Source organism: Notechis scutatus, chromosome 4, assembly GCF_049901735.1.
Source record: "Notechis scutatus isolate UNSWTSFEM ecotype Mainland chromosome 4, rNotScu1.2, whole genome shotgun sequence".
Taxonomy (NCBI): domain Eukaryota; kingdom Metazoa; phylum Chordata; class Lepidosauria; order Squamata; family Elapidae; genus Notechis; species Notechis scutatus.
This window is the reverse complement of record NC_142012.1, coordinates 164,314,969-164,341,138: the sequence shown is the minus strand read 5'-3', so window position 1 is coordinate 164,341,138 and position 26,170 is coordinate 164,314,969. Positions and strand designations below refer to the sequence as shown.

Genomic DNA, 26,170 nt, shown 5'->3' with positions numbered 1-26,170 from the left:
CAGATAATGGATGCATTAAGTAATTAAACTCTGTGTGTGTGTGTGTGTGTGTGTGTGAATAGGCATAGCAACAGAGGCAAGTTCTGACCAGTTCTGGAGAACCGGTAGCGGAACCAGCTGAATACCACCTCTGCTTCCGACACCCCAGCACAAATTACCTGTAAAGTCCCACCAAGCAGGGCAGATCAGGACATGGCCAGGTGCGGAGGTGATATTCAGCAGTTCTGACCAGTTCTGGAGAACCGGTAGCGGAAATTTTGAGTAGTTTGGAGAACCGGCATATCCCACCACTGTCTGTCCCTGCCAACGCCATCTATTCTCTGCCTCCCGAGTCCCAGTTGATCGGCTGAGTCTTGTTGTGTTGCTCTGAAAGGAGGTTAGCGGGATGGGGAGGGAATGGGGATTTTGCAGTATCCTTCCCCTGCCACGCCCACCAAGCCACACGCCCACCAAGCCATGCCCACAGAACCGGTAGTAAAAACAAATTGAATCCCACCATTGCATAGCAACCTGGTTTTTTTCAGCCCAGGAGCAGCTTCTCTGGCACCCCTGTCATTATAATAATGCCTTCTTCTACTTCCTTTTCATTCTTTGAAATCATTTAATTTGACCAGACATATCTGCAGGTTGTGCTTATAAAAAAAGGTCAGGAAGATGGCTACACTTTTATGCGGGTCACAACAGAGTTTCAAAGGCACCATTGTGGCCATCGACTTGACATATTTTTTTTTGACCGCAACCTAATCACAACAGTACAATTTACCAATTTACGGACAGAAAACTGGCTAAGTCGAAAGACAGTGAATTGCCTAAGATCTAGGTATGTCTAGTTTGACGAAAAGAAGGACTAGGGGTGACATGATAACAATCTTCCAATGTTTGGGGCAGAGGTGGTCTTCAGCAGGTTCTGACCAGTTCTGGAGAACCAGTAGCAGAAATTTTGAGTAGTTCGGAGAACCAGCAAATCCCACCTCTGACTGGCCCCGCCCCCAACTATTCTCCGCCTCCCGAGTCCTAGCTGATTGGCTGGGGCTTCTTTGGTTGCCCTGCACAAGAGAACAGAGCTGGAAAGCGGGTTAGTGGGGTGGAGAGAGAATGGGATTTTGCGGTATCCTTCCTCTGCCACACCCACCAAAGCACGCCACGCCCACCGAGCCACGCCCACAGAACCGTTAGTAAAAGAATTTTTTGAATCCCACCACTGTTTTGGGGGGTTGCCACAAAGAAGAGGAGGGGGTCAATTATTTTCCAAAGCACCAGAAGGCAGGACAAGAAGCAACGGATGAAAAGTAATCAAGGAGAGAAGCAAGCTGGAACTAAGAAATTTCATGACAGTGAGAACAATAAACCAGTAGAACAACTTGCCTCCAGAAGCTGTGGGTGCTTCATCACTGGAGGTTTTTGAGAAGAGATTGGGCAGCCATTTGTCTGGAACGGTATAGGATCTCATGCTTGAGCAGGGGGTTAGACTAAATGACCTCTATGGTCCCTTCCAGTCTGTTATACTTTCTTCTCTCAATGTTATCAACTTGCCATGCAAATGTTCCCAATTAATATCGGAAATCAGACAATTAAAAAACAAACCCCACAACCCGTTTTTTTCATATTGCTAGTCCACATTTTTAATTTTTTTTATTTCAAAAGACATTTCAACACCACCTCACTTATTTAAAAACCAAATGAAACAAAAATACAGTTTTTCAAAATCTTAATTTTAAAAAAAATGCTCTCCAAGGATACTTAAGGAAATGAAATGAATACTGTGTGAGCTATTGGAAGGAAAGTTGGAATAGCAAAATAATCATCTGGATTTATATTTTGCCTGAAATTGCATTTTTTCCTATTGCTTTTATAAGATATTTCCAACCCTCCAGATCTTTGTCTTCTGACAGAAATGCCATAAAAGCTCTTTGCCACTGCATTGAGTATAATCTTTTCCACAAATTGCTTCCCTGAATGGTTGTATTTTAACTCTGTCACGGTCTCAATTACCTAGATAATAAAGGGGAAAATGGGACCATATATTTTGGCAGGGACGGAAAATGGACAGCATTTTTTTCCCAGATGTTCTTTGACAAGCAAGTGTGGCTCTCTTTAAGTAATAAAAATGAGGAAAAGGTTGGACTGAAGAAAGGAAAGGGGAAGGAAATGGAGAGATGAAAGTTAAATAACAAAATAAGGGAAAGTTGGACTGATGAAAGGAAAGGTGAAGGAAATGGAGAGATGAAATGAAATTTAAATAACAAAAATAAGGAAAAAGTTGAAGTAAGGAAAGGGGGAGGAAATAGAGATAAAATTTAAATAACAAAGATAAGGAAAAAGTTGGACTGAAGAAAGGAAAGGGGAAGGAAATAGAGAGATAAAATTAAAATAACAAAAATAAGGGAAATGTTGGACTGATGAAAGGAAAGGGGAAGGAAATAGAGAGATAAAATTAAAATAACAAAAATAAGGGAAATGTTGGACTGATGAAAGGTGAAGGAAATGAAGAGATGAAATTTAAATAACAAAAATAAGGAAAAAGAGTGAAGAAACAAAAGGTGAAGAAAATGAAGAGATGAAATGTTTCGCAACTTTGGCAACTTGAAGACGGGTGGACTCCAACTCCCAGAATCCCACATGTTGGCTGGGGAATTCTGGGAGTTGAAGTCCGCCCATCTTCAATTTGGCGAGGTCCTAAAGAAACCCATTAATAACTCTTTTCTTCCAACAGCCATCAGTTCAACTCATTTCCGTGCCATCTTTTTCTTGGGGAACATCCAAACATTTAGTGTTTGACAAGGGGTAGGCGGCAAATAAATTTCACAATAAATAAATAAATAAATAATTAAAAGTTGAGCAGGGGACAGAGAACCAGGGAGATTTAGTGGTATAAATCTCTTCTCTGCTGATTTGCCATGCTGTCTCCCGCTTCGGTCATGCTCTTGTGGGGAATTTAAGATGCTCCGTGTGCTGCTCGACAACACCTCATGAAGAGTTAAATATCAATGTTGAGGGATGTTTGTTTAGAACAGTGGTTGGGGAAGCATGACTCCTTTATGACTTGTGAACTACAAGTCCCAGAATTCCTGAGCCAGCTGACTCAGGAATTCTGGGAGTTGAAGTCCACAAGTCATAAAGGGTCCATGCTTCCCCCACCATTGGTTTAAAACTACAGTACGGGTTATACCCAAGAGGAAAACTGCAATATAAAACGACAAACGAATCCACAGTGGAGAAACAGTGTGCCAGTTCAGAAGTATCTGGAGAGCTAGGATTTCTGGGCTGGCCTAAACCAGGTTTACACAGGCCTGAAACCTGGTTTAGAGCAGACCTGTCATGTGATAGAGTCCAGCACAAGCCATAACAATGTCTTGTGCAAATAACGCAACTGACGTTTTTGATAAATGATGTCATTTATGTACACTACAGAATTCACAAATTCACTTACCCTGTTTTGACCACGTCATGCAGACACTGATGTTCATAAGCCACAGAAACACTGAAAATCAAATTTATGCCCTAGTTTTATTGCTCTTGAGCCCTATGGAACAGAAGAACCCAGCACTGGTGGTGTGCAAAACCCATTCATTGTAAAATGTCTCTCTTTGAACACAAAATGGCCGACTTGAGTTTCAAAAGATCATCTTGATCATTTAGGAAATATTTCCAAGCTCAAAACATCTTTGATTCACGTTCAAAACCCCTCAGTTTTGAGCCCAAAACATTTCCATCAATAATCAAAATGTCTCATTTTTCAACTCAAGATGAGGCCAGGGAATAAAAATTGGAATAGTTCAAATTCAAAAACTTTTGGACGGCCAAAGCGCCAATTGTTGCATATTCCAACTTTTTGCTGCTTCAACTTTCTGAAATGTTACAACCTCCTCTTCTTTTTCCACCACCATTCCTTCAAATTTTCATTGGCAAACTTATCTTTCTGCAGAAGTGTCGACCGCTATGGAAATACAAGCACGCACACCACACCAAGAGAATATTATTGCCATGGACCAAAAACCAATTTGAACACCATCACATGTACATAAATTTTCATCAAGATTTAGAGGTGGCCGGAATGAGAAAAGAAAGGAATAGAGATGCTGGCAAAACTAGAAACAAATTTCAACATCAGTTGAAGTTCCGATGTGTATTTTAAATAAATAAATTTAAAAAAATGGGAGGGAAACTTAAGCTGGGATGTCACTTAAGTTTGTTTCTACAGAAAAGTTGGTTAAAAGTCACAGATGTTCCTCTAACCCAACAAGCTGAGAAATCCAACCTACATTTGGAATGATTTCAATTTAAATTAAAAAAAGTTTGGCTTCCTTCTTAAAGGTCTCCGTTATGTCTTCCTGCAGCAAAAGTATCGATCCAAAATTACATTTTCATCACAGCCTTGAAAGAGACCTGCAGAAACCAAGAGGATGGGAAAGGAAGAGATTAGAAACAAACAACTTGGATAAGTCAAAAAGCAAAAAGAAAATAGGTTATCGGCTTCAGGATGTTGTTTTTACAGAACAGGAATTTGGACACAGAAGCTGGAGAAACTCGTCCAAGAAAAATGAGAAACAAATGAATTCTTCACGATAGGCAGATAGTTCTCAACTTACAATCACAACTGAGGCCAAAATTTCCACTGCCTACAAAGGAAGTTGTTAGTGAGTCGTGCCCCATTTTATGACCGGTTTCCCAAAGTTGTTAAACAAAACATTGCAGTTGTAAAGCAAATCACCCAAATTTTAATCACATGGCCACAGGGAGGCTGCAAGATAAGTGTGAAAAATGACCGTAAGCAAGTGTTAAATTTACCTCGCCCACCTTGCCCCTCCCCTCCCAGGAGTCTCCACGCAGCCTGTTTTGGATGCAGGTAAGTGCAGGGTCCCCGTGGAGACTCAGGGTGTGTGTGTGAAAAACGGCCTTCCAAGAAGTTCCGGAAGTCCGGAAATGGGCCTGTTTCTGGCTTCTGGAGGGCCTCCGGAGCCTGGGAAAGCCCGTTTTCACCCTCCCAGAGGCTCGAGGGAAGCCTCCGGACTATGGGGAAGGTGAAAAACTGCCCTCCTGGAAGTTCCGATAGGCCACGCCGACCATGCAACTGGGCAGAGAACTGGTTGTTGGGATATTTGAATCCCACCCCTGACTGTAAGTCACTTTTTTCAGTGCCGTTGTAACTTCAAACGGTCACTAAACGAATGGTTGTAAGTCGAGGACTACCTGTATTTGCTAATTAGAGAAAAGACTCATTGAGGGTTTTAGCAGTGGATCCAATTGGGATGCAGGAGGATATTTAGTGTAGATTTTAATCTCTTAATTGAGATCAGCATTTCTCAACTTTCACACTTGTGGACTTCAGCTCCCAGAATTCCTCAGCCAGCATGGAAGAGAAACTGGGGCTGGGAGGTCACTTAATTTACTTCTGTTAGAAAAATTGCCTGCAAGTCACAGGCGTTCCTCTAACTCAGGCCTGTCAAACTGGCAGCCCACAGGATGGATGCATCACATGATGCAGGCCACGCCCACCCTGGCTCTGCAAAGGCAAAAAATGTCGCAATACATCACATGACGCAATTGAGTTTGACACCCATGCTCAACTCAAAGGTGGGAAATGATGGCCCTTGTATAACTTGTGGACTTCAACTCCCAGAATTCCTGAGCCAGCCATGATGGACTTCAACTTCCAGAATTCTTAAGGCAGCCTCTCAGGAATTCTGGGAGTTGAAGTCAACAAGTCATAAAGGAGCCATAGTTGCCCATCCCTTTTACAATCTGTGGACCTGAGACTTCAACTCCCAGAATTCCCGAGACAGCCGTGAGGGACTTCAACTCCCATAATTCCTGTGCCAACAAAGCTCAGTATAGGTCAGGGGTGGGCAAACTTTTTGGCTCGGGGGGCCGCATTCACTTTTAAAATTTGACAGACGGGCCGGGTCAGCACAAGATTTTTTGGGAATCGCCCCCCTTCCCCCTTCTTCTCCTCCTTCCCCCCCTCGGAGGCCCCTGAGTCAGGAGTTGCTACTGCCGGCACGGCTCCACACGGCTCCAGTCCCACGTTGCCTCGGGAAGGGAAAGGCAAAAGGAAGAGCCGCGGCGGTGCTTTGCAACGGCAGCAGCGGCACCGGAGGTTCAGGCTCAGCGGCTCCTGGTTTTGCCTTTCCTTCCCAAGGCAACTTGGGACTGGAGCGCGCGGAGCTGCGCCGGTGGTAGCAACTCCTGACAGCCCCAGCTGGACACCTGAGCGGAGCCCGGGCAGAACTGCCTGTTGCTGCTGCGGGCGCTGCTGCGGGCGTCTGGCTGCCCAAGTAAAGAACCGCACCAGCTCAGGGCAACTGTGAGGAGCAAGAGGGGAGAGGCAGAGAAGGAGGCAGAGAAGGAGGAGAGCACCTGGCCAGTTGGGGAGGCTTCTTGTGCTGCCAGTTGGGGGAGGTTTCTTCTCGGCTCCACTCTGCTTCTCCAACATCCGGCGCTGCCCTGTTCTGTGCGCCGGCTGCTCGGACTTGCTGGGCCTGACACAGAACAGGGTGGCACCGGATGTTGGAGAAGCAGAGCGGAGCCGGAGATCATTAGCCGCCTCTTTCGCAGCACAAGAAGAACAGGGTGGTGCCGGACCATTGGAAAAGCGGAGCAAAGCCGAGATTAGTAGCTGCCCTTTCGGCTCAGAAAGCTTCCCCCAACCAGCCGGCTGGTCTCTTCCTCCTCGGCCATACAGAACAAACAGGCAGAGAAGGAGGAGAGCAGCTGGCCAGTTGGGGAGGCTTCTTGTGCTGCGAAAGAGGCGGCTAATGATCTCCGGCTCCACTCTGCTTCTCCAACATCCGGCACCGCCCTGTTCTGTGCGCCGGCTGCTCGGACTTGCTGGGCCTGACACAGAACAGGGCGGCGCCGGATGTTGGAGAAGCAGAGCGGAGCCGGAGATCATTAGCCGCCTTTCGCAGCACAAGAAGAACAGGGTGGTGCCGGACCATTGGAGAAGCGGAGCAAAGCCGGAGATTAGTAGCTGCCTCTTTCGGCGCAGAAAGCTTCCCCAACCAGCCGGCTGGTCTCCTCCTTCTCTGCCTGTTTGTTCTGTATGGCCGAGGAGGAGGAGGAGACCAGCTGAGAAGCACGCTGCCAGGCGGGGCCACGCAGCGCAGGGCAACACGCCACCGCCCAGCCCTGGCGAGGGAAAGCAGTGGGCGTTCCCGGGCGGTGGCCTTGGCCCCGCTACCAGGAAGCGGCTGCCCAGCTCCGTGTTGTGTGTGCAATTTTTTGCGCGGCCCCAATTTTTTTTTCAGAGAGGAATATTTTTTTTCAGAGGCGGGCCGTATTAAAATGACCAACGGGCCGGATGTGTCCCGCGGCCGTAGTTTGCCCACCCTGGTATAGGTGATGCCTAAGAGGAAAACTGCAATATAAAATGACCAACAAATTCCCAGTGAAGAAACAATGCGCCAGCTCAGAAGTATCTAGAAATCTAGGATCTCTGGGCTGGCCTGAAAAGCCAAGACAGCCATGAGGGACTTCAACTCCCAGAATTCCTAGGGCAGCCATGCTGGCTCAAGTTGTAAAAGGGCCATCGTTCCCCACCTCTGCTCTAACTCAAGAAGCTCCAAGATCCACCATACATTTGAAACATTTTCAACGTAAACTGAAACAAACTTCATGTTAAGATATTGAAGATTTAATAGCTGACCAGCTGTTGTAAGGCTGCTGTAAATGCTGATACAATGAGAATGAGTCAGTAGGGTATTGCCGCTTTAAGATTGAGGTTGGGTCAGCAGGGTTATTGCCACTTTAAGAAGCTGTCTATATAAAGGCAGCCATGAGAGGGCGTCTCTCTCTCTCTCTCTCTTTCCTCGTGTTCTATCTCCATTGTAGTTATCCGTGCACAGTAATGAAGACTGATTGCTTGCCTGGTACGTGCCTAACATATATATATATATATATAGCTGTCTTGTACATAACCACTGTTATAAGACAAAATGTCATGCCCCTGGTGGAGACTGACTCTGAGGAAGAGGAGGAACAGCCAACAGGAGTGAGAGTGTGGCTCCAGAGGTGGTGGAGGAGGCTGGGGAAGGGCAGAGTCCGGCTGAGCAGTCAGAGGAGGATCCAGGCCCATCCCCTATCCATCCTAGGTCACACAGGGAGGAGAGGATCAGGGAAAAGCGAGGTCTACTCAAGAGGAGATTACCATGATCCTCCTCGTGGCTTGCGGGTGGGAGCTATGTATATAAGTTTTTCAGTGACGTAGTTAGAATTGCTGGAGTCAATTAGTGTTTACCTTGAAAGAGGTTTATCTTTGCTGGCGTTCTTCCCATGGACTTTTCTCGGTTATTTGCCTGGAGTTTATGATTAGTTATCTTGGCTTGCTTCAGAACTCTCATCAATGTGGTTTGTTTTGGTGTATTTTGCCTCTATGTGCTGTATTGTGCTCCTGGGTTGTCTCACAATGGTAGTCACGCTGCAAACACTCTGACAACTTTGCCTCCTTCTATAAGTTTCCATGGCTGGCTGGGGAATCATCACAATTGTAAAAATCGGGTCCAGTCATACAGATGGCTCAACTTACAACTGTTGTGACTTACGGCTGAAATTCCCATCCCAATTACGGTGCTAAGTTGAGGATTACCTGCATGGGTTTCAATTCCTCAGCCCGTTGGGAAATTTTGAGAGCTGTACTGGTAGTCCTCGACTTACAACAGTTCATTTAGTGACTGTTCAAAGCTACAATGGCACCGGAAAAAAAGTAACTTATGACCAGTTTTCACACTTATGACCGTTGTAGCATCTCCATGGTCATGTGATCAAAATTCAGACGCTTGGCAATGGACTCAAATTTATTTATTCATTCATTAAAATTTATTTATAATTGACTCATATTTATGACGGTTGCAGTGTCCCATGGGTCACGTGATCCTCTTTTGCGGCCTTCTGACAAGGAAAGTCCAAGGGGAAGCCAGATTTGCTTAAACAACAGTTCGACTAATTTAACAACCGAGGCATGAAAGGTCGTAAAATGGGGCAAAGCTCACTTAACAAATGTTTCACTTAGCAAAAGAAATTTGGGGCTCAATTGCGTGGGAGCTGAAACCCAGACAGGTTAAAATTGCAAAGGTTGAAAAATTATCGTCCTCCGATCAAACAGCCAAGAAAGGAGCTGATTAAGGATGCAACGGGAATCCAACCCTGTATCTCACACAGTATATGAGGAGAAACAGAGCAGCACTTTTCTTTATTTTCTTTATTTACAGCTATCATGTTTCCCCGAAAATAAGACCCTGTCTTATATTTTTTTTGCCACCAAAAAAGGCACCAGGCCTTATTTTGGGGGGGGATATCATCCCGGCCTCCTTTTCACTATCAGAGGCCTTCAGGAACGTCGTCTTCTGAGGCTGACAAGGCTTTCCCAAAGGCCTCTGCAACTGATAGGATCGGTCTAGGCCTTTGTTACCACCGACAGAGGCCTTTAGGAAAGCCTTGCCAGCTGCAGAAGAAATGGACTGGCAAGGCAGGTGTTGGGGTATGTGAGGCCTGGCTATAACTGTCCAAAGGTAAGTAGTAGGGCAGCTCCACCACCACCCATCCCCACCCTAGCTTAATTTTTACCCGTCCACTCCGAAGTAGGCGGGATCTTAATTGGGGCTTATTTTGGAGGGAAGGGCTTACATTGGGTGCACGTGTAAAAATCAAGCTAGGACTTACTTTCAGGGTAGGTCATATTTTCAGGGAGACAGGGTAGTCCTTGACTTACCACCGTAGTTGAGCCCAATATTTCTGTTCCTAAGTGAGACAGCTGTTAAGGGAGTTTTACCCCATTTAAATGACTTTTTTGTCACAGTTGTTAAGTAATTAAGTTAGTAACACGATGTCATGCCCTTGTGGGAGTCCGATTCTGAGGGGGAGATTGAGCAGCTGACAGGGAGTGGGAGTGTGGATCTGGCAGCTGTGGAAGAAATGGGGGAAGGGCACAGGCAAGCTGGGCATTCAGAGAAAGATCCAGGGCCATCCCCTCTTCATTCTAGAGCACGCAGGGAGGAATGGAGAAGGGAGCAACATGGTTTATGGGGGAGGAAAGGGCCCTGATCCCCTTCATGGGCTGCAGCTGGGAAGACTTTTAAAAAGGGCAAACTGCTCATGGCAAAGTTGCTGGAAGAAAAGCATGCATTATCTTTGTTGAGGCTTATCTGGGTTTTGGTGTTCTCCCAACTGTGGGTGCTGCATCATCCTTTGGAAGTTGCAATTTATCATCCTGGCTTGTCGTGTTAATTACTTCAGCGTGGTTTGTGTTGTTGTTTTTATTTCTAATTATCTTTACTTTGGGTTCGGACTGCATTTCTTCCCTTCGTAGACTGTTCTTTGGAAGAGTTTGATCTTCAGCCAAGGATAACTGGACATCGGGGGCCAAGTTGGAGGCATTAAAGGGAATTTATTTACTTTGATGTCTTTGTTATTTTTGTGCCACGCCCTGGGTCATCACATATTGTTGTTAATCTGGCTTCTCCGCTTGACTTGGTTTGTCAGAAGGTCGCAAAAGCGGATCGCATGACACCGGGACGCTGCGACCGTCATAAATATGAGTCAGTTGCCAAGTGTCGGAATGCTGATCACGTGACCAAGGAGATGCTGTAAAGGTTGTAAGTATGAAAAATAAGTCACTTTTTTTTCACCAACTTCAAACGGTCATTAAACGAATGGTTGTAAGTTCGAGGACTACTTGTATTGGGTCATGTTGTGTTGTATGAACATCTTGGCCAGGTTTGTGGGGAAGGGTAGTGGCAGGGACGATGTGAATGTGACCCCAAAGAGTAAGTCAAAAAGCAAAGCAAAACTTCTGCAGTAAATTCTTGCCCAGCGCAAGGAGCTGGACTGGATGATCTCAAGGCCCTTTTAATCTTTATTTGCTACGATTCTAAGAAAGAATTCAAAATCATCGGAAATGCTTTCTGCCTCCCTTTTCCCCCTCCTCTCCTCCCCTGCCCTCCATTTCTTTGGAAGTTTTAGCAGGCCCAATAAAACAAACCTTCTTCTTCTAAAACAAACCTGCCTCATAAACTCCTAAGCTCGTAAATTAAAAAGCCCATTTTGTGGCTTTTTAAATGAAAAAAAAAAAGAGATTGGAAAAGCAAAAGAGGAGCCAGAGGAATGTTTGGAAAGGAGGAGTAGAAAAGGGAACTTTTTAAAAAACGGGTTACTGTGACCATGGGGGAAATTAGTAGATTCCTATACCATGAGACACTGAACAGGCAGAATTGTTTGGAAAATATGCATCAGGGTCGTGGCCTCTTAGAAGTTACCATACATCACAATTTGCTCGTTCTATAGTTGGGGGTATTGTGGGAATCCAGCACATTATTAACTAATGGATCAAATTTATACATTGCCTGTCTCACTCTATAAGTGTTGTGGTTCGCCGGCAGCAGGTGTGGATGGTTGAGGTCTCGGAGAGTGAGGACTGGGATGAGGGCCCTGCGTGTCATGCAGGGATGGGGCCAGGACCATCAGGGAGTGGAGTGCTGCCTTTGGAGATTGTGGAGGTTGGCAGCAGTGATGAAGAGGCCCGTGAGGTGCAGGGCTGCTTGAAGGAAAGAGTAGCTGCAGCAGCAGCACGGCCACTCGGGAGTAAGGCTGTAAGGTAATGGCCCCTCCCTCAAGAGATAAAAGCCAGCTGAGAAATCTGAGTTCTTTGCAGGAAGCAAAGAAGTTTTTGCACTCAAGACTTGTGGACATTAGAATATATCTGAGTTGGTGTTTGGAGACTCTTTTGATTTACTGTTTAGGAACTTTATCTGTTGTTCCTGGCAGCCTTGCAAAAACTTAGCAAGGCTCTTTCTTGTCGGAGCTAACTAGTTGGAAGCAGCTTTTTATCTGTGAAGAAACAGGATTTGTAAATGATACAGTAAAAGATTGTGCTGTTACCTTTGTCTTATGTTTACTCTCTTAGAACCAGGTTTGGGTCGGAACAATAAGTGACTCTGAGTGGTTTAAAAAAAATCCAAGTAGAAAAATATATAATGATAAAAAAGATGGAGAGAGCTAGCAAACACATACCCAGGGTTGCAAGCCAATCTCAGATCCCCATGCTTAGTTGGCTTATTAAGTGAGCTTAAGGTTCAGTAGTGTGAAAATGAGGCATATGAGACCTCCAGATGGATATAGCAGGGCTGGTGTAGACACCAGGAGACTGTGAGTTCTAGTACCGCTTTTCAGGTGGGAAAGCCAGCTGGGTGACTTTGGCCAATCACCAGGAGATGGTGAGTTCTAATCCCACCTCAAGCATGAAAACCAGCTGGGTGACTTTGGGCCAACCACCAGAAGATGGTGAGTTCTAGTCCCACCTCAGGCACGAAAGCCAGCTGGGTGACTTTGGCCCAACCACCAGAAGATGAGTTCTAGTCCCACCTCAGGCACGAAAGCCAGCTGGGTGACTTTGGGCCAACCACCAGGAGATGATGAGTTCTAATCCCACCTCAGGCACGAAAGCCAGCTGGGTGACTTTGGGCCAACCACCAGAAGATGGTGAGTTCTAGTCCCACCTCAGGCACGAAAGCCAGTTGGGTGACTTTGGGCCAACCACCAGGAGATGGTGAGTTCTAATCCCACCTCAAGCATGAAAACCAGCTGGGTGACTTTGGGCCAACCACCAGAAGATGGTGAGTTCTAGTCCCACCTCAGGCACGAAAGCCAACTGGGTGACTTTGGGGAAAATCACCAGGAGATGGTGAATTCTAGTCCCACCTCAGGGATGAAAGCCAGCTGAGTGATTTTGGGCCAATCACCAGGAGACGGTGAGTTCTAGCCCCACCTTAGGTATGAAAATTGGCTGGGTGACTTTGGGCCAATTGCCAGGAGACAGTGAGCACTAGTGTCTTGGGCATAGAAGCTGGCTGGGTGACTTTGGGCCAGTCCCTCTTTTTCAGGCCAACCCACCTTACAGGGTTGTTTTTGTGGGGAAAATAGGAGAAGGAAGGAGGCGTGTTCATTACCTTGGGTTGATACAAAGAAAAATAAAAGTGGGATGAAACAAATAGTTAATCCAGTCACCAGTTTAAACCTGTTGAACGAATGCAGCCAGGGTGCATTTTATTCCCTAGGTCAGGAGTGTCAAATTCGATTTCATTGAGAGCCACATCAGGGTTGTGTTTGACCTCGGGGGCCAGGGTACGTGTGGCCAGCTTGATGTTACTCATGTTGGGGGCGCCTGTGGCGACCCGAGCACTCTGAGAGCGAAAATGGGCTCCTGATCTCAGTTTTCAGCTGCAACAGCCTCCTGCAGCACTCTGCCAGAGAAAATGGGTGCAGGAGGCCGTCACAGCCAAAAATGGGACCTGGGAGGGCCACACGTGGCTCTCCACGGCTCTGTTTTCACTGGCAAAGGCTTCGTGGGCCCCGTGGGCTGGATTGGCTCTCGGACTTTGAGTCTGACACCCGTCCCCTGCCCTAGGAGATATGCTAAAAACTGTAACCAAATTCTTAAAAGCCATTCAGCTGCTTATGAGCCTCGGTGGCGCAGTGGTTAGAGTGCAGTACTGCAGGCTACTTTTGCTGGCTGCCGGCTGACTGCAATTTGGCAGTTCGAATCTCACCAGGCTCCCTCCCTTTCCCTCCTCCTCTTCCCTCTTTCCTTTCCCTTCTCCTCCTCCCTCCCTTCTTTCCTCCCTTTCCTCCTCCTCCTTCCTTCCTTCTTTCTTTCCTCCTTTCCCTTCCTGCTCCCTCCTTCCACTCCTCCTTCCTTCTGTCCTCCCTTCTCCTCCTCCCCCTCCTTCCCCTTCCCCTCCTCCTTCTTTCTGTCTTTCCTCCCTTTCCTTCCCCCCCTCCTCCCTTCCTTCCTTCCTTCCTTCCTTCCTTCCTTCCTTCCTTCCTTCCTTCCTTCCTTCCTTCCTTCCTTCCTTCCTCTCCTCCTCCCTCCTCCTCCTCCTCCCTCCCTCCTCCTTTCAGCCAATGGCAAAATTACAGAACAAACAGACCCTGAAGGCAGATTTAGCAAACAGATTTCTGATTAACTGGTTAGACGTGAGGCATAAAGTATCGGAATATTTTTCTTGATCAATCACAACAATATCCACAGGACTGTCTTATCCACAGGACGTTCCAATTATCCTGCACCAGAGCAGGTTCTGACCAGTTCTGGAGAACCAGTGGCAGAAATTTTGAATAGTTCGGAGAACTGGCAAATACCACCTCTGACTGGCCCCGCCAACCCCATCTATTCTCTGCCTCCCATTGAGTCCCAGCTGATCAGCTGGGTCTCCTTTGGTTGCCCTGCACAGGAGAACGGAGCTGGAAAGCAGGTTAGTGGGGTGGGGAGGGAGCCGGGATTTTGCAGTATCTTTCCCCTGCCACGCTCACCAAGCTACACCCACCAAGCCACACTCACAGAACCGGTAGTAAAAAAAATGGAATCCCACCACTGTCCTGCACACTTTATAAAACTGAAAACAGAGAAAGAAAGAAGGTGGGTCCCTGCCTAACAACATGCAAACAGGAGGCCGAGATGACCGGCGTTTCCTAACCGTCTTTCTCTTCAGTGAATTCTGAACATGTGCAGAAAGAAAGGAGTTAAAAGAGATTTGGCTTTGTTCATTTAGTAAGAGTCTTTTTTTAAAAAAAGCCTGCCTTATCTGCAACTTGACCTGGCTATTACTACCATTAATCCTCAATTTTTCGACCGCAATGGAGCCCTAGATTTCTCACTTGTTGAGTTTTGCCTCCCTGCTTGCCACAGTTATTAAGCGAATTACTGCAGCTGTTAAGCAAGCAACACGGACGTTAAGTGAATCTGGATTTCCCCCACTGACTTTACTTATCAGAAGGTTGGAAAAGGAGATCGCTGGAGCCCTGGGACAGGGCAACCGTCCTAAATAAGAATCAATTGCCAAGTTATTTGAATTTTGATCACGTGACCCATGGGAATGGTCGTTAAGTGTGAAAAACAATCGTAAGTCGCTTTTTTCCCCCCAGTGCTGTTGTAACTCAGAACGGTCACTAAATGAACTGTTGTAATTCGAGGACCCCCTGCAACCCAATATATTTCAGACTGGCAAAAAAAATGCACAGGATAAATTTTGTATTGCTGGATTTTTGAGCTAGATTTTTGAGCAGGAAGTTTTGTTTTCTATATTCCCCCCCACACCTCCCCCCAGGTTTGGGCTAAAAGGGAAAAGTCCTTAATAGAAAGGCAAAAAAAATCCCTAAATGGACAGACTCAAGTGTGCCAGAGTTTTTTAGCCTTGTGGAAATGTCCCTTTCTTGGGGGAGTTTTGAAAGAAGCGCTGGCTAGAAACATTTAAATTATTCTTCTCTTACAGTTTTTAACACAGTTGGCAATAGAGCTGCACACTTCTTGACAAGCCAGTGGTTTCCTTTTTTCAACTACTACTATTCTGTGCTTTTTTTTTTTTTTAAACTCAGGTGCTTTTTCAGGAGGCAACTGGACTTTCTTGTTTTGTTTTGAAGACATTTCACTTCTCCTCCAAGAAGCTTCTTCAGCGCCGACAGGATATTGGGGAATGGAAGGATTTATACTCTTTGCAGACAGCTGGTCATTTGCATCCTTTTAGAGGGTCTTTGAGGCCACTTGAAGGTTTATCTATGTCCTCAGGATCAAATGGTTCGTGTAGTCTGCAATTTTTCCTCTGGAAATCCTTTTTCCTACTCCCACACCATTCGAAGAGTGTTCATCCAAAACTGCATAGCTAAAAGTCTGTAGAGCAGGGCTGTCAAACTCCTGGCCTGCAGGCTAGATGAGTTACGTGCTGGCCAGCTCCACCCCTGGTTTAATGAAGGGAGGAAAAAAGTCCCAATAGGTCACGTGACGATGTGAGTTTGACACCCCTGCTGCAGAGATTCTCAATCATCCAGGCCATCGTTGTCCCACAGGTGTTTTTTTTTTTTCAGGAGGCAATTGGACTTTCTTGTTTTTTTCTTTTGAAGATGTTTTGCTTCTCATCCAAGGAGCTTCTTCAGCTCTGATAGGATGGTGGGGAATGGTCATTTGCATCTTTTTAGATAGTCATTGAGGACACTTGGAGGTTCATCTGTGTCCTCAGGATCACCCGAGGGGTGCAAATAGTTCCTGTAGTCTGCCATTTTTTCCTCTGGAAATCCATTCCACACCGTTCAAAGGGTGTTCATCCCAAAATGTATAGCTAAAAGTCTGTAGAGATTCTCAGTCACCCAGGTCATGAAAAAGCACCTTTGGCACAAGAATGACCTGGATGACTGAGCATGTCTTCAGACCTCTGATCTTGGCTGTTTTTAAATTTTTCTCCTTGGTCAATGACTTTTTGGTTACTTATTGCTGTGCTGTTTTCTTTGGAAGGACAAAATGGACTGAGTGGAACCGTACATTGCCAAATCCCAAACAAAGAAAGAGCTCACCTCTTGCAGCCTTTGTCCCAAAGTCTCCTTGCTCCAAATGCTCTTCCTGTAGAAAAGCAAACACAACCTTATTAGAAGAGAGCAAAGTGCAAAAGGGGGCCTTTCACGGGCTTCCCTGGAAAAATTCCTCGGAGCTTCCATCTTTTTCTCCATTATTAGCAGCAGAAAAATAACCTCGGATCATTATACAACAGAACGCTGTGTAACATCTCCCATGTTCTGAAATCAAATGCAGGAAGTGGCGATGTTTTAGGAGTACCAAAGATGACATCTTAGGATGTCATTGCCTGTGGTCTGTATTCCTTCCCTCCCTCTCCTTCCTTCCTTTTCCTCCCTCCCTCCCTTCCTTCCTTCCATCCATCCTTCCTTCCTTCCATCCATCCATCCTTTCTCCATCCACTTTCGTTCCTTGTTTCCTCCCATGCATCCAACCATCCATCCTTCGACTCCCTCTCTTTCTTTCTTTTCTTTCTTTCTTTCTTTTCTTCCCTCCCTCTCTTTTTTCCTTCCCTCCCTCTCCGTTGTTTTTTCCCTCCCTCCCTTTCCTCCATCTCTTCCTTTCCTCCATCTCCTCCTTTCCATTTTAGTGGACAACCAGCTAACTATGTCAGCAGTGTGCAGTGGCAGCCAAAAATGCAATCCTAAATTGCATTAACAGAGGGATACAAACAAGATCAAGGGAGGTACTAATACCACTCTATAAAGCCTTAATATGACCACACCTAGAATACTGCGTCCAGTTTTGGTCACCACACTATAAAAAAGATGTTGAGACTCTGGAAAGAATGTAGAGAAGAGCAACAAAGATAATTAGGGGACTGGAGGCTAAAACATACAACGAACGGTTGCAGGAACTGGGCCTGGCTAGTCTAGGGAAGAGAAGGACCAGGGGAGACAGGAGAGAAGTCTTCCAATATTTGAGGGGCTGCCACAGAGAGGAGGAAGGGGTCAAGCTATTCTCCAAAGCACCCAAAGGTCAGACAAGGAATAATGGATGGAAACTGATCAAGGAGAGATTCAACCTAGAAATAAGGAGAAATTTTCTGACAGTGAGAACAATCAACCAATGGAACAGAAGTTGCCTTCGGAAGTTGTGGGAGCTTCATCATTGGAGGCTTTCAAGAAGAGACTGGACTGCCATTTGTCAAAAATGGTGCAGGGTCTCCTGTTTGGGCAGGGGTTGGACTAGATGACCTACAAAGTCCCTTCCAACTCTGTTAATCTGTATCTATATCTTTTCCTCCATCCCTTTCCACTGCCTCCTCCCTTTTTCCTTTCCTTTCTTCTTCTGTTCCTTTCCTTTCTTCTTCCTTTCTCTTTCTCCTTTCCTTTCCTCTTTCTTTTCCTTTCCCTTCCTCCTCTTTCCTTTCCTTTCTTCTTCTGTTCCTTTCCCTTTCCTTTCCCCTTTCCTTTCTTTCAGATGAGATTATGACAAATACCTCAGTTGATAGTTCAAAAGGCCCAGTGAGGTCATCAAGCCCAATCTCCTATTCAGGCTTGGAATCCAATGGGATCTTTTGCCTATCTGCATGTTGGCTGGGGAATTCTGGGAGTTGAAGCCCATACACATTAAAGATTCCAAGGCTGACTAACTCTGATCTAGAATGGCTTTCAAACAACTTGGTGTGCTCTAGAAACATCGGAATTAAAATCTCCCTAAATTCTCCTCCAGACTGCCACATACGATTGAAGCAGGCTGGATGGCTGTGTGTGTCAAGATTCCAGCGATCGCCCTAATTACATCACGAGCCTCGAGCCAAACTTCAAAAAACTTCAAAGGATTTATTAGGAGTGACATTCTAGCATGACCTGTATGAAGCCGACTCTGAGATAAGTCATTTACAATCACCTATGACCCTGTTTCCCCTCACCTCTCTGGGTGTATTCAGATTGTCCAACAGAACATATTTCCGTGCCCAAAATACCCGGTTGCCTCAGTTACAATCTTTGTGAGATAAGCTTGGAATGTGCTTCTGAGTTCATTTGCCGTATGCTCCTTCAGCATTCCTCCCTCCCACTCTTTCTTATGGCCACTTGGAAAAAAACCGACAGAGTGGCTATGAAGTATTTTCTCCTCACCTGTCTATCTTCCTTGCTACAATCACCGTGAAGCTGCCCTCAGTGTCAGGCAAATATGTTGATGGGACAATGGCGTAATTTCCTGAAGGCAGCCGGCATGCCTGACTTATTTCCTGAGAGTAGCAATGAGGCACACAACTGAGAACCGGCTCCAATTGCAGGAAAGCTGTGGAAGCCATTTTGACGTGGTTGTTGTCACTGGGAACCTAAGAAGAAATAACAAAGTCTTCCCTATAATTACATTGTATGTTTCGGATATCCAACAGCTCTTTTAATTGTATCATTGTGACCTGTAACAATTATAATTGTGTTATAAATATAATAAAATATAGAAATATATAATCACATTATAATTATAGAACTATCTTCATTTAATATATTATCTCTGAGACCAGTGGTGGTAAACCTTTTTGGGCTCCTGTGCCAAAAATTGTGTGTGTGCTTGCGTGCTCGTGTGCCAGCACCCAGAAGGCAATGCATGCGCCCCCCCATGCCCCCTGCGCATGCATGCGCAATCCCCTCCCCTTACCTGCACTGAGCCTCACAGCTGATTTTTCAGCTGAGTTGAGGCTTTTTTTGGCCTTCCAGAGGCTTGAAAAAAGCCTCTGCAAGCTTTGCAGGCCGAATAATAGGCCCGTTTCATCACTTCCAGTATTACAGGAAATGACAAAACGGGCCTATTATTCACCCTGCAAAGCCTGCAGAGGCTTTTTTCAAGCCTCTGGGAGGCCGAAAAATCAGCTGATTTGAGGCACGCACATGCACAGTGAAGATAAGTTTGCCTGCGGCTTGTGTGCCGGCACAAATGGCTCTGCATGCCACCTGTGGCACACATGCCATAGGTTCGCCATCACAGTCCTAGACTGCTGCAGCCTCCCCGTGGTCACATGACCAACATTCAGATGCTTGGCAACTGACTCATATTTATGACAGCTGCTCCTGGCAATCAGGATGTGAAGCCATGCTTGCAGGTTGATTTGAAAATCATCACAGGTTACAGGATCTATTGTCATGTCTGAATACACAGACAGACGAAAGTGCACAGTGCAGTCAATGGTTTCCCAATATTGTCATGCACCTTTTGGAATCTGATTCCAAGGGGGAGGCCGAGCAGCTGACAGGGAGTGGGAGTGTGGCTCCAGTGGCTGTGGAAGAAACTGGGGAAGGGCAAAGTCTGGCTGGGCAGAGCAAAGGAGAGATAGAACAAGGGAGAGGGAGTTCGGAGGAAGACCCAGGCCCACGCCTCTTCATCCTAGGGCACGCAGAGAGGAACGGAGAAAGGAGCAATGCTTACGGGGGAGGAAAGGGCCCTGATTCCCTTCATTAGCTGCAGCTGGGAACACATTGTTTAAAAAGGACGTTTGCGCACAGCAACTCGTGGGAAGCAAATCGTGAGTTATCTTTTATGGTCGAAGCTTATCTGGGTTCCTGACCTCTTCCCAACTGTGTGTGTTTTGTTGGCTTTTGAAGTCTGCAATTCCTTATCCTGCGCTGTCCAGTTAATTGCTGCAACGTGTTTGTGTGGATTTTTATTTACAATTTATATGTACTTCGTTTTCGGACTGAATTTCTTTCATTTAAAGACTGTTCTTGGGAGAGTTTTTTTTCCAGCCGAAGGTAACTGGACATTGGGGGCAAAGTTGGAAGTATTAAAGAGATTTTTCTTACTTATGTGACTGTGTTGCCTTTGTGCCACACCCCGGGTCATCACAATGATAAAAATTAAGGATGCTGTGGAGAACAGGAGCTACAGTAGAAATATCCATTTACAAACTCAGATTATGGGACGGTTTCCAAATTTCAGGTAATCCTTGGACTTAAAACAGTTCGTTTAGTTATGAGGGTCCTGCGAGAAATGGCTTAGGGCCGTTTGTCACACTTGAGGCCATTGTAGCATCTCCATGGCGATGGGATCAAAATTTGGAGGTGTGGCAACTGACGCTTCTTGATGACGAACAGAGCCATGCTGGCTGGGGAATTCTGGGAGTTGAAGTCCCAGACACCTTCAAGCGACCCAGGTTGAGAGACACTGGTGGAATTCAATCAGCAACCTCAAATACGACAAACCCTCAATGATTCCTTTATTAGGAGCGCCGGCAGCCCCGGCAAAAATTCTCTCTCACTGCAGGCTAACAAAGTCTGTCCAACAGGGAGATGAATAGTTGCTTGCCACACCTATTCTTCTCCGCCCCCTGTCTTTTATTCCCAGAGCCAGGGTGGGGCTTTGTTAGCAGCAGAGGCTCTTCCAACCCAAGGACTGGCTCATAGATTTCCATTGCTCTCCTCTCCTCTGCCTTCTGTGCATCCACGCATCAGGCACTGGACCCAGCTGTTCCTCCTCTTCCTCATCAGCCACCTCTAGACCTGGGGGCTGTTGACTCTCTATCTGAAGGCTGACAGATGGCCCAGGCTCCAACCCCTCCCCTCTCTCTTTGTCACCTCTACTCCCTCTTCCCCTTCAGAGCTCTCAGGTTGCCCTGATGCTATCCCAGACTACCACACCTCCTCATCCTCTGATTTGGCTGCTGGAGGGGTCGGCGGCCGACAGGCCACAACAGAACCTCAATATTACCTGGAAGATATGAAAGCCAATGGGACGGCACTTGTTATCTGGGCAGTGCTGACGGAGAGACACCTTGATGCTTCTTTGACCAAACCCGGCGGGAACCGACAAAGGGAAGCAGGGATTGATGTGGAACGAGGGGAAGTTGCGGCTGCCTCCGGCGTTGTGGCCTTTTTTCCACGATCCCTCCAGCTGAGCCGTCTCCCACTCGCCTCCTGGGAACGCTTCGTGGATGGTGTTATCCAGCAAAGGCAGCTTGATCTCACTTACAAGAAACCAGGGAGATGGGGAGGCAGAAAGGAGAGAAGGAAGAGAAAAAAAATTACCTACCTTATAGCTTCTCTTGTCACTAACTCCCCAACCCTGATTTTTTAAACTTTTTAAAAATTACATCTATATATATCAAAGTGAAATGCCACTCATAAATCACCAGAAAATCTCCAGAACTGTAAAGCCTACAAACTTGAAATTTGGCACATATGTTCCTCTTGGCTTCTAGGTGCTCACTAAGAAAGGATTTTTTGAAATGACCATCAGAGCATTAGTATTTCGTATATTATTATGAACACGCTCTGATGCTAAGGAGTTCTACTCCCCCTCCCCACCTGAAAAGAAATCTGTGACTTATGACCGTTTTTCATCCTTAGGACAAATTGCAGCATCTCCATGGTCACATGATCAAAATTCAGATGCTTGGCCACTGACTCACATTTATGATGGTATGTGGTCTCGCAATCTCCTTTTGCGGCCTTCTGACTACTGGAAAGCTAGATTTACTTAACAACCGTTTCATTAATTTAATAACTGCGGTGATTCACTTAACAACGGTGGGAAGGAAGTTGGTAAAAACAGGGCAGAATTCCCTTAAATGTCTCGCTTAAACCACATAAATTTTGGGCCCCTGTCATGCCCCTGTTGGAGTCTGATTCCAAGGGGGATGTCGAACAGCTGAGTGGGAATGTGGCTCCGGTGGCTGTGGAGGAAACTGGGGAAGGGCACAGTCCAGCTGGGCATTCAGAGGAAGACCCAGGCCCACTCCCTCTGCATCCTAGGGTACGCAGGGAGGAACGGATAAGGGAGCAACATGAGTTACGGGGCAGAAAAAGGCCCTGATTCCCTTCATTAGCTGCAGCTGGGGAAACAGGATAAAAAGGTGTTTGCGCACAGCACCTTGCTGGAAGCAAAGCGTGCATTATCTTTGTTTGTCACGTCTTATCTGGGTTCTGGCGTCCTCCCAACTGTATGTGTTTCGTTACCTTTTGAGTTCTGCAATTCCTTATCCTGCCCTGTCTCATTAATTGCTGCAGCGTGGTTTGTGTTGGTTTTCAATTTATAATTTAGATGTACTTTGGGTTCAGGCTAAATTTCTTCCTTTTAAAAACTGTTCTTAGCAGAGTTTTTCTCTCCAGCTGATGATAACTGGACATTGGAGGCCAAGTTGGAGAAATTAAAGGGACTTTATCTACTTTTGTGACTTCGTTGCTTTTGTGCCACGTTTGGGTCATCACAGCCTTTTTGCGCTCGTAAGTGATGGACTACAGGTTCAAAGGTCTACCTACATCCAGGGGTGGGCTTCAAAAAATTTAGCAACCAGTTCTCTGCCCTGTTGCTGGGTGGACGTGGCCATGGTGGGCATGGCCTAGTCGGCCTCCTGCAGCACGGTGGACTGGGGGGCGTTTTTGACCTCCCCGGCTTCCAGAGGCTTTTCTCGAGCCTCTGAGAGGGCGAAAATGGCTTCCCTGGGCCCCGGAGGCTCTCCAGAGGCCCATTTTTCACCCTTCCTGAACCTCCACGCAGACCTGCACTTACCTGGGATCCAAAACGGACCACATGGAGATTCCTGGGAGCAGCCAGACTGGGTGGGTGGGGCCAGGCAGTCGTTGCAACTACCGGTTCGGCGAACCAGATGTAAAAATAACATCCAGTTCGCCCGAACCAGTATGTCATGCCCAGTTGGAATCTGATTCCGAGAGAAAGGTGGAACACCTGACAGGGAGTGGGAATGTTGCTCCAGTGGCTGTGGAGGAAACTGGGGAAGGGCACAGGCCAGCTGGGCATTCAGAGGAAGACCTAGGCCACCCCTTCTTCATCCTAGGGCACGTAGGGAGGAATGGAGAAGGGAGCAACATGGTTTACGGGGGAGGAAAGGGCCCTGATCCCCTTCATAGGCTGCAGCTGGGAAGACTGTTTAAAAGGGCAAACAGTGCATGGCAAAGTTGTTGGAAGGAAAGCATATATTATCTTTGTCGAGGCTTATCTGGGTTTTGGCATCCTCCCAACTGTGGGTGCTGCGTTATCTTGTGGAAGCCTGCAATTTATCATCCCGGCCTGTTGTGTTAATTACTTCAGCGTGGTTTGTGTTGTTGTTTTTTTCATTTCTACTTATCTTTACTTTGGGTTCAGATTGCATTTCTTCCCTTCGTAGACTGTTTTTTTGGAAGAGTCTGATCTCCAGCCAAGGATAACTGGACATCGGGGGCCGAGTTGGAGGCATTAAAGGGAATTTATCTACTTTGGTGACTTTGTTATTTTTGTGCCACACCCCGGGTCATCACACAGTAGGAGCCCACCCGTGCCTATCTCTCTTCCCAATTCCACCCACCCCACCTGGCTGGAGGTACCTGAGAGAAATTCTTCCACTGGAGAAAACCCGGAGTAGGAAATTTCCTTCCGTATTATTCAGGAAAGTGCTAGGAACAACCAGGTAGTACCCAGGAGAAAGTTCACAATGGAGATGCACCTCTCGGTTGTAGGAATGACAAGCTGTGCTCGCTACTGGCGGCGCAGAGAGTGTCTTGGGAAGGTTGAACTGTTTCTTCTCAATCTGGAAGACAAGAAAGCAGCACAGGGCTGAATAGAGGAAGTCCTCGACTTGCAACAATTCATTTAGTGGCTGCTCAAAGTTACAAAAAAAGTGACTCAGGGCCATTTTTCAGAGTTACGACCTTAGCAGCCTCCACATGATCCCACGATCAAAATTCAGATGCTTGGGCACCTGATTCAGGTTTATGACCGTTGCATTGTCCCCCGGGTCACGTGATCACCATTTGTGATCTTCTGACAAGCAAAGTCAATGGGGTAAGCCCTGATTCACTTAACAGCCAGGCAGGGGTGGGATTCAAATTTTTAAACAACCGGTTCTGTGGGTGTGGCTTAGTTGGTGGGCGTGGCTTGGTGGTCATGTGACCAGGTGGGTGTGGCTTGGTGGTCATGCTATTGACTGAGCATGGCCAACTCAATATCACTCACATCGAGGCACGCATCTCCTTGCCTGGCCTCTCATGACTGTGGGGATGCTGCAACAGACATAAGTGTGAAAAATGGTCATAAGTCACTTTTTTCAGTGCCATTGTAACTTTGAATGGTCACTCCACACAAGCACAGTACCAGCAAAGGAGGGGGGAAAAACTCCAGAGAAGTTCCTGAGACAGGAAGTCTAGTCCTGCCAAGAATGTAATAAGGGTTAACGGAGAGGCAGTTTCTGTAAGCGACACCAGAATGTTTCCTTCCTGCCTTCCTTACAGGATTAGGCCAGTAATTTCTTCTAACAACCGGTTCTCCGAACTGCTTAGAATGTTAACAACCGGTTCTAGCGAATAGGTGCAAACTGGTAGAATCCCACCCCTGCAGCCATGTTAGTAATTTATCCACTGAAGTGATTTACTGAACAACAGTGGGAAGAAATAGCAATATAGCGCTTAGACTTAAATACTGCTTCACAGAGGTTTTACAGCCGTCTCTACAGAATCAGCATTTTGCCTCCCACAATCTGGGTCCTCATTTTACCCACCTCGGAAGGACGGAAGGCTGAGTCAACCTTCAGCCTGGTGAGATTCGAACTGCCAATTTGCAGGCAGCCATTATTTGGGATGTTTAACTTTAAGACGGCATGCCATCTTCAGAGAAAAGCCAGTGGGTGACACAATAAAACCTCTCCTGTGAGAAAAAAAAAACCTCCCAAAATATATACTGTACAATCTGGCTTCGTTCTGAGTTTGTGGGGCTGGCTAGTCAAACCCACGAGCCAAATTCTTCCAGGGAATTTTATGAGAGACCCAAACGACCTCGTGTTCTTTTAGTGCTTCTTCTCATGTCCTTTGGCCATTTTATTTTCCCATAAAAAAAATCCGTTACAGCAATATTTCATTTAATGGAAGGAGCAGTCCAACTTCCAGCACATTCAATTTTGCTCCAGGAAAAAGAATAGACGGCCCTCTATGGGGGCAGCTAGGAAGTAGATAACAGAATAGAGGTAGTCTTACAACAGTTCATTTAGTGACCATTCAAAGTTACAACGGTCCTGAAAAAAAAATGACACAGGCCCGTTTTTCAAATTTGCAGCCTCCCTGTGTTTTACGTGATCAAAATTCATACTTATGATCATTGCTGTGTCCCAAGGGCAGGTGATCAGTTTTGACGAGTTTCTGACGAGGAAAGTCAACGGGGAAGCCAGGTTCACGTAGCAACCGGGCTGCTGACTTAACCACTGTAGTGATTCACTTAACAACTGGAGGAAGAAAAGTCGTAAAATGGAGGCAGAACTCACTTGACAAATGTCTCAAAGGCAGTCCTCGACGTACGACCCCAACTGAGCCCAGAATTTTATGTTGCTGAGCGAGACCCTTGTGAAGTGAGTTTTTGCCCCATTTTTACGAGTTTGCTCCGCCACATTTGTTAAGGGAATCGCTGGATTTGTTAAGTGAGTAACCCGGTTGCGAAGGGAATCTGGCTCCCCCGTTGACTTGGCTTGTCAGAAGGTCGCAAAAGGGGATCACGTGACCATAGGACATTGCAACCGTCATAAATATGAACCAGTTCAAAGGTGGTATTCAGCCAGTTCTGACAGATTCTGGAGAACCGGTAGCAGAAATTTTGAGGAGTTTGGAGAACCGGCAAATACCACCTCTGGCTGGCCCTGCCCCCATCTCTTCTCTGCCTCCCATTGAGTCCCACCTGATCGGGTGGCTCTTCTTTGGTTGCCCTGCAGAGGAGAACAGAACTGGAAAGCAGGTTAGTGGAGTGCAGAGGGAATGGGGATTTTGCAATAACCTCCCCCCAGGAGTGTGGTGGAAATGGAGATTTTGCAGTATGCCCACCAAGCCATGCCCACCAAGCCACACCATGCCTACCAAGCCATCCTGCCCCCACCAACCCACCCCCACAGAACCGGTAGTAAAAAAAAAAAATTGAATACCA

At 46.5% G+C, this 26,170-nt stretch overlaps 1 protein-coding gene across 3 annotated transcripts in view; it reads right to left on the bottom strand.

Moving 5' to 3' along the window:
• Positions 1–3,488: 3,488 nt before the first annotated feature.
• Positions 3,489–26,170, bottom strand: part of CAPN10 (calpain 10) — a 42,588-nt gene continuing 19,906 nt past the window's right edge. For all 3 annotated transcript variants that reach the window (XM_087965542.1, XM_087965541.1, XM_087965543.1), the window contains exons 10-14: positions 23,596–23,798; positions 20,984–21,239; positions 18,412–18,617; positions 16,333–16,378; positions 3,489–4,386 (exon numbers count right to left, since the gene is read on the bottom strand). In XM_087965542.1, coding sequence (XP_087821668.1) covers positions 4,357–4,386; positions 16,333–16,378; positions 18,412–18,617; positions 20,984–21,239; positions 23,596–23,798 — 741 coding nt within the window. In that variant the 3' untranslated portion in view covers positions 3,489–4,356. The remainder of the gene's footprint in view (positions 4,387–16,332; positions 16,379–18,411; positions 18,618–20,983; positions 21,240–23,595; positions 23,799–26,170) is intronic.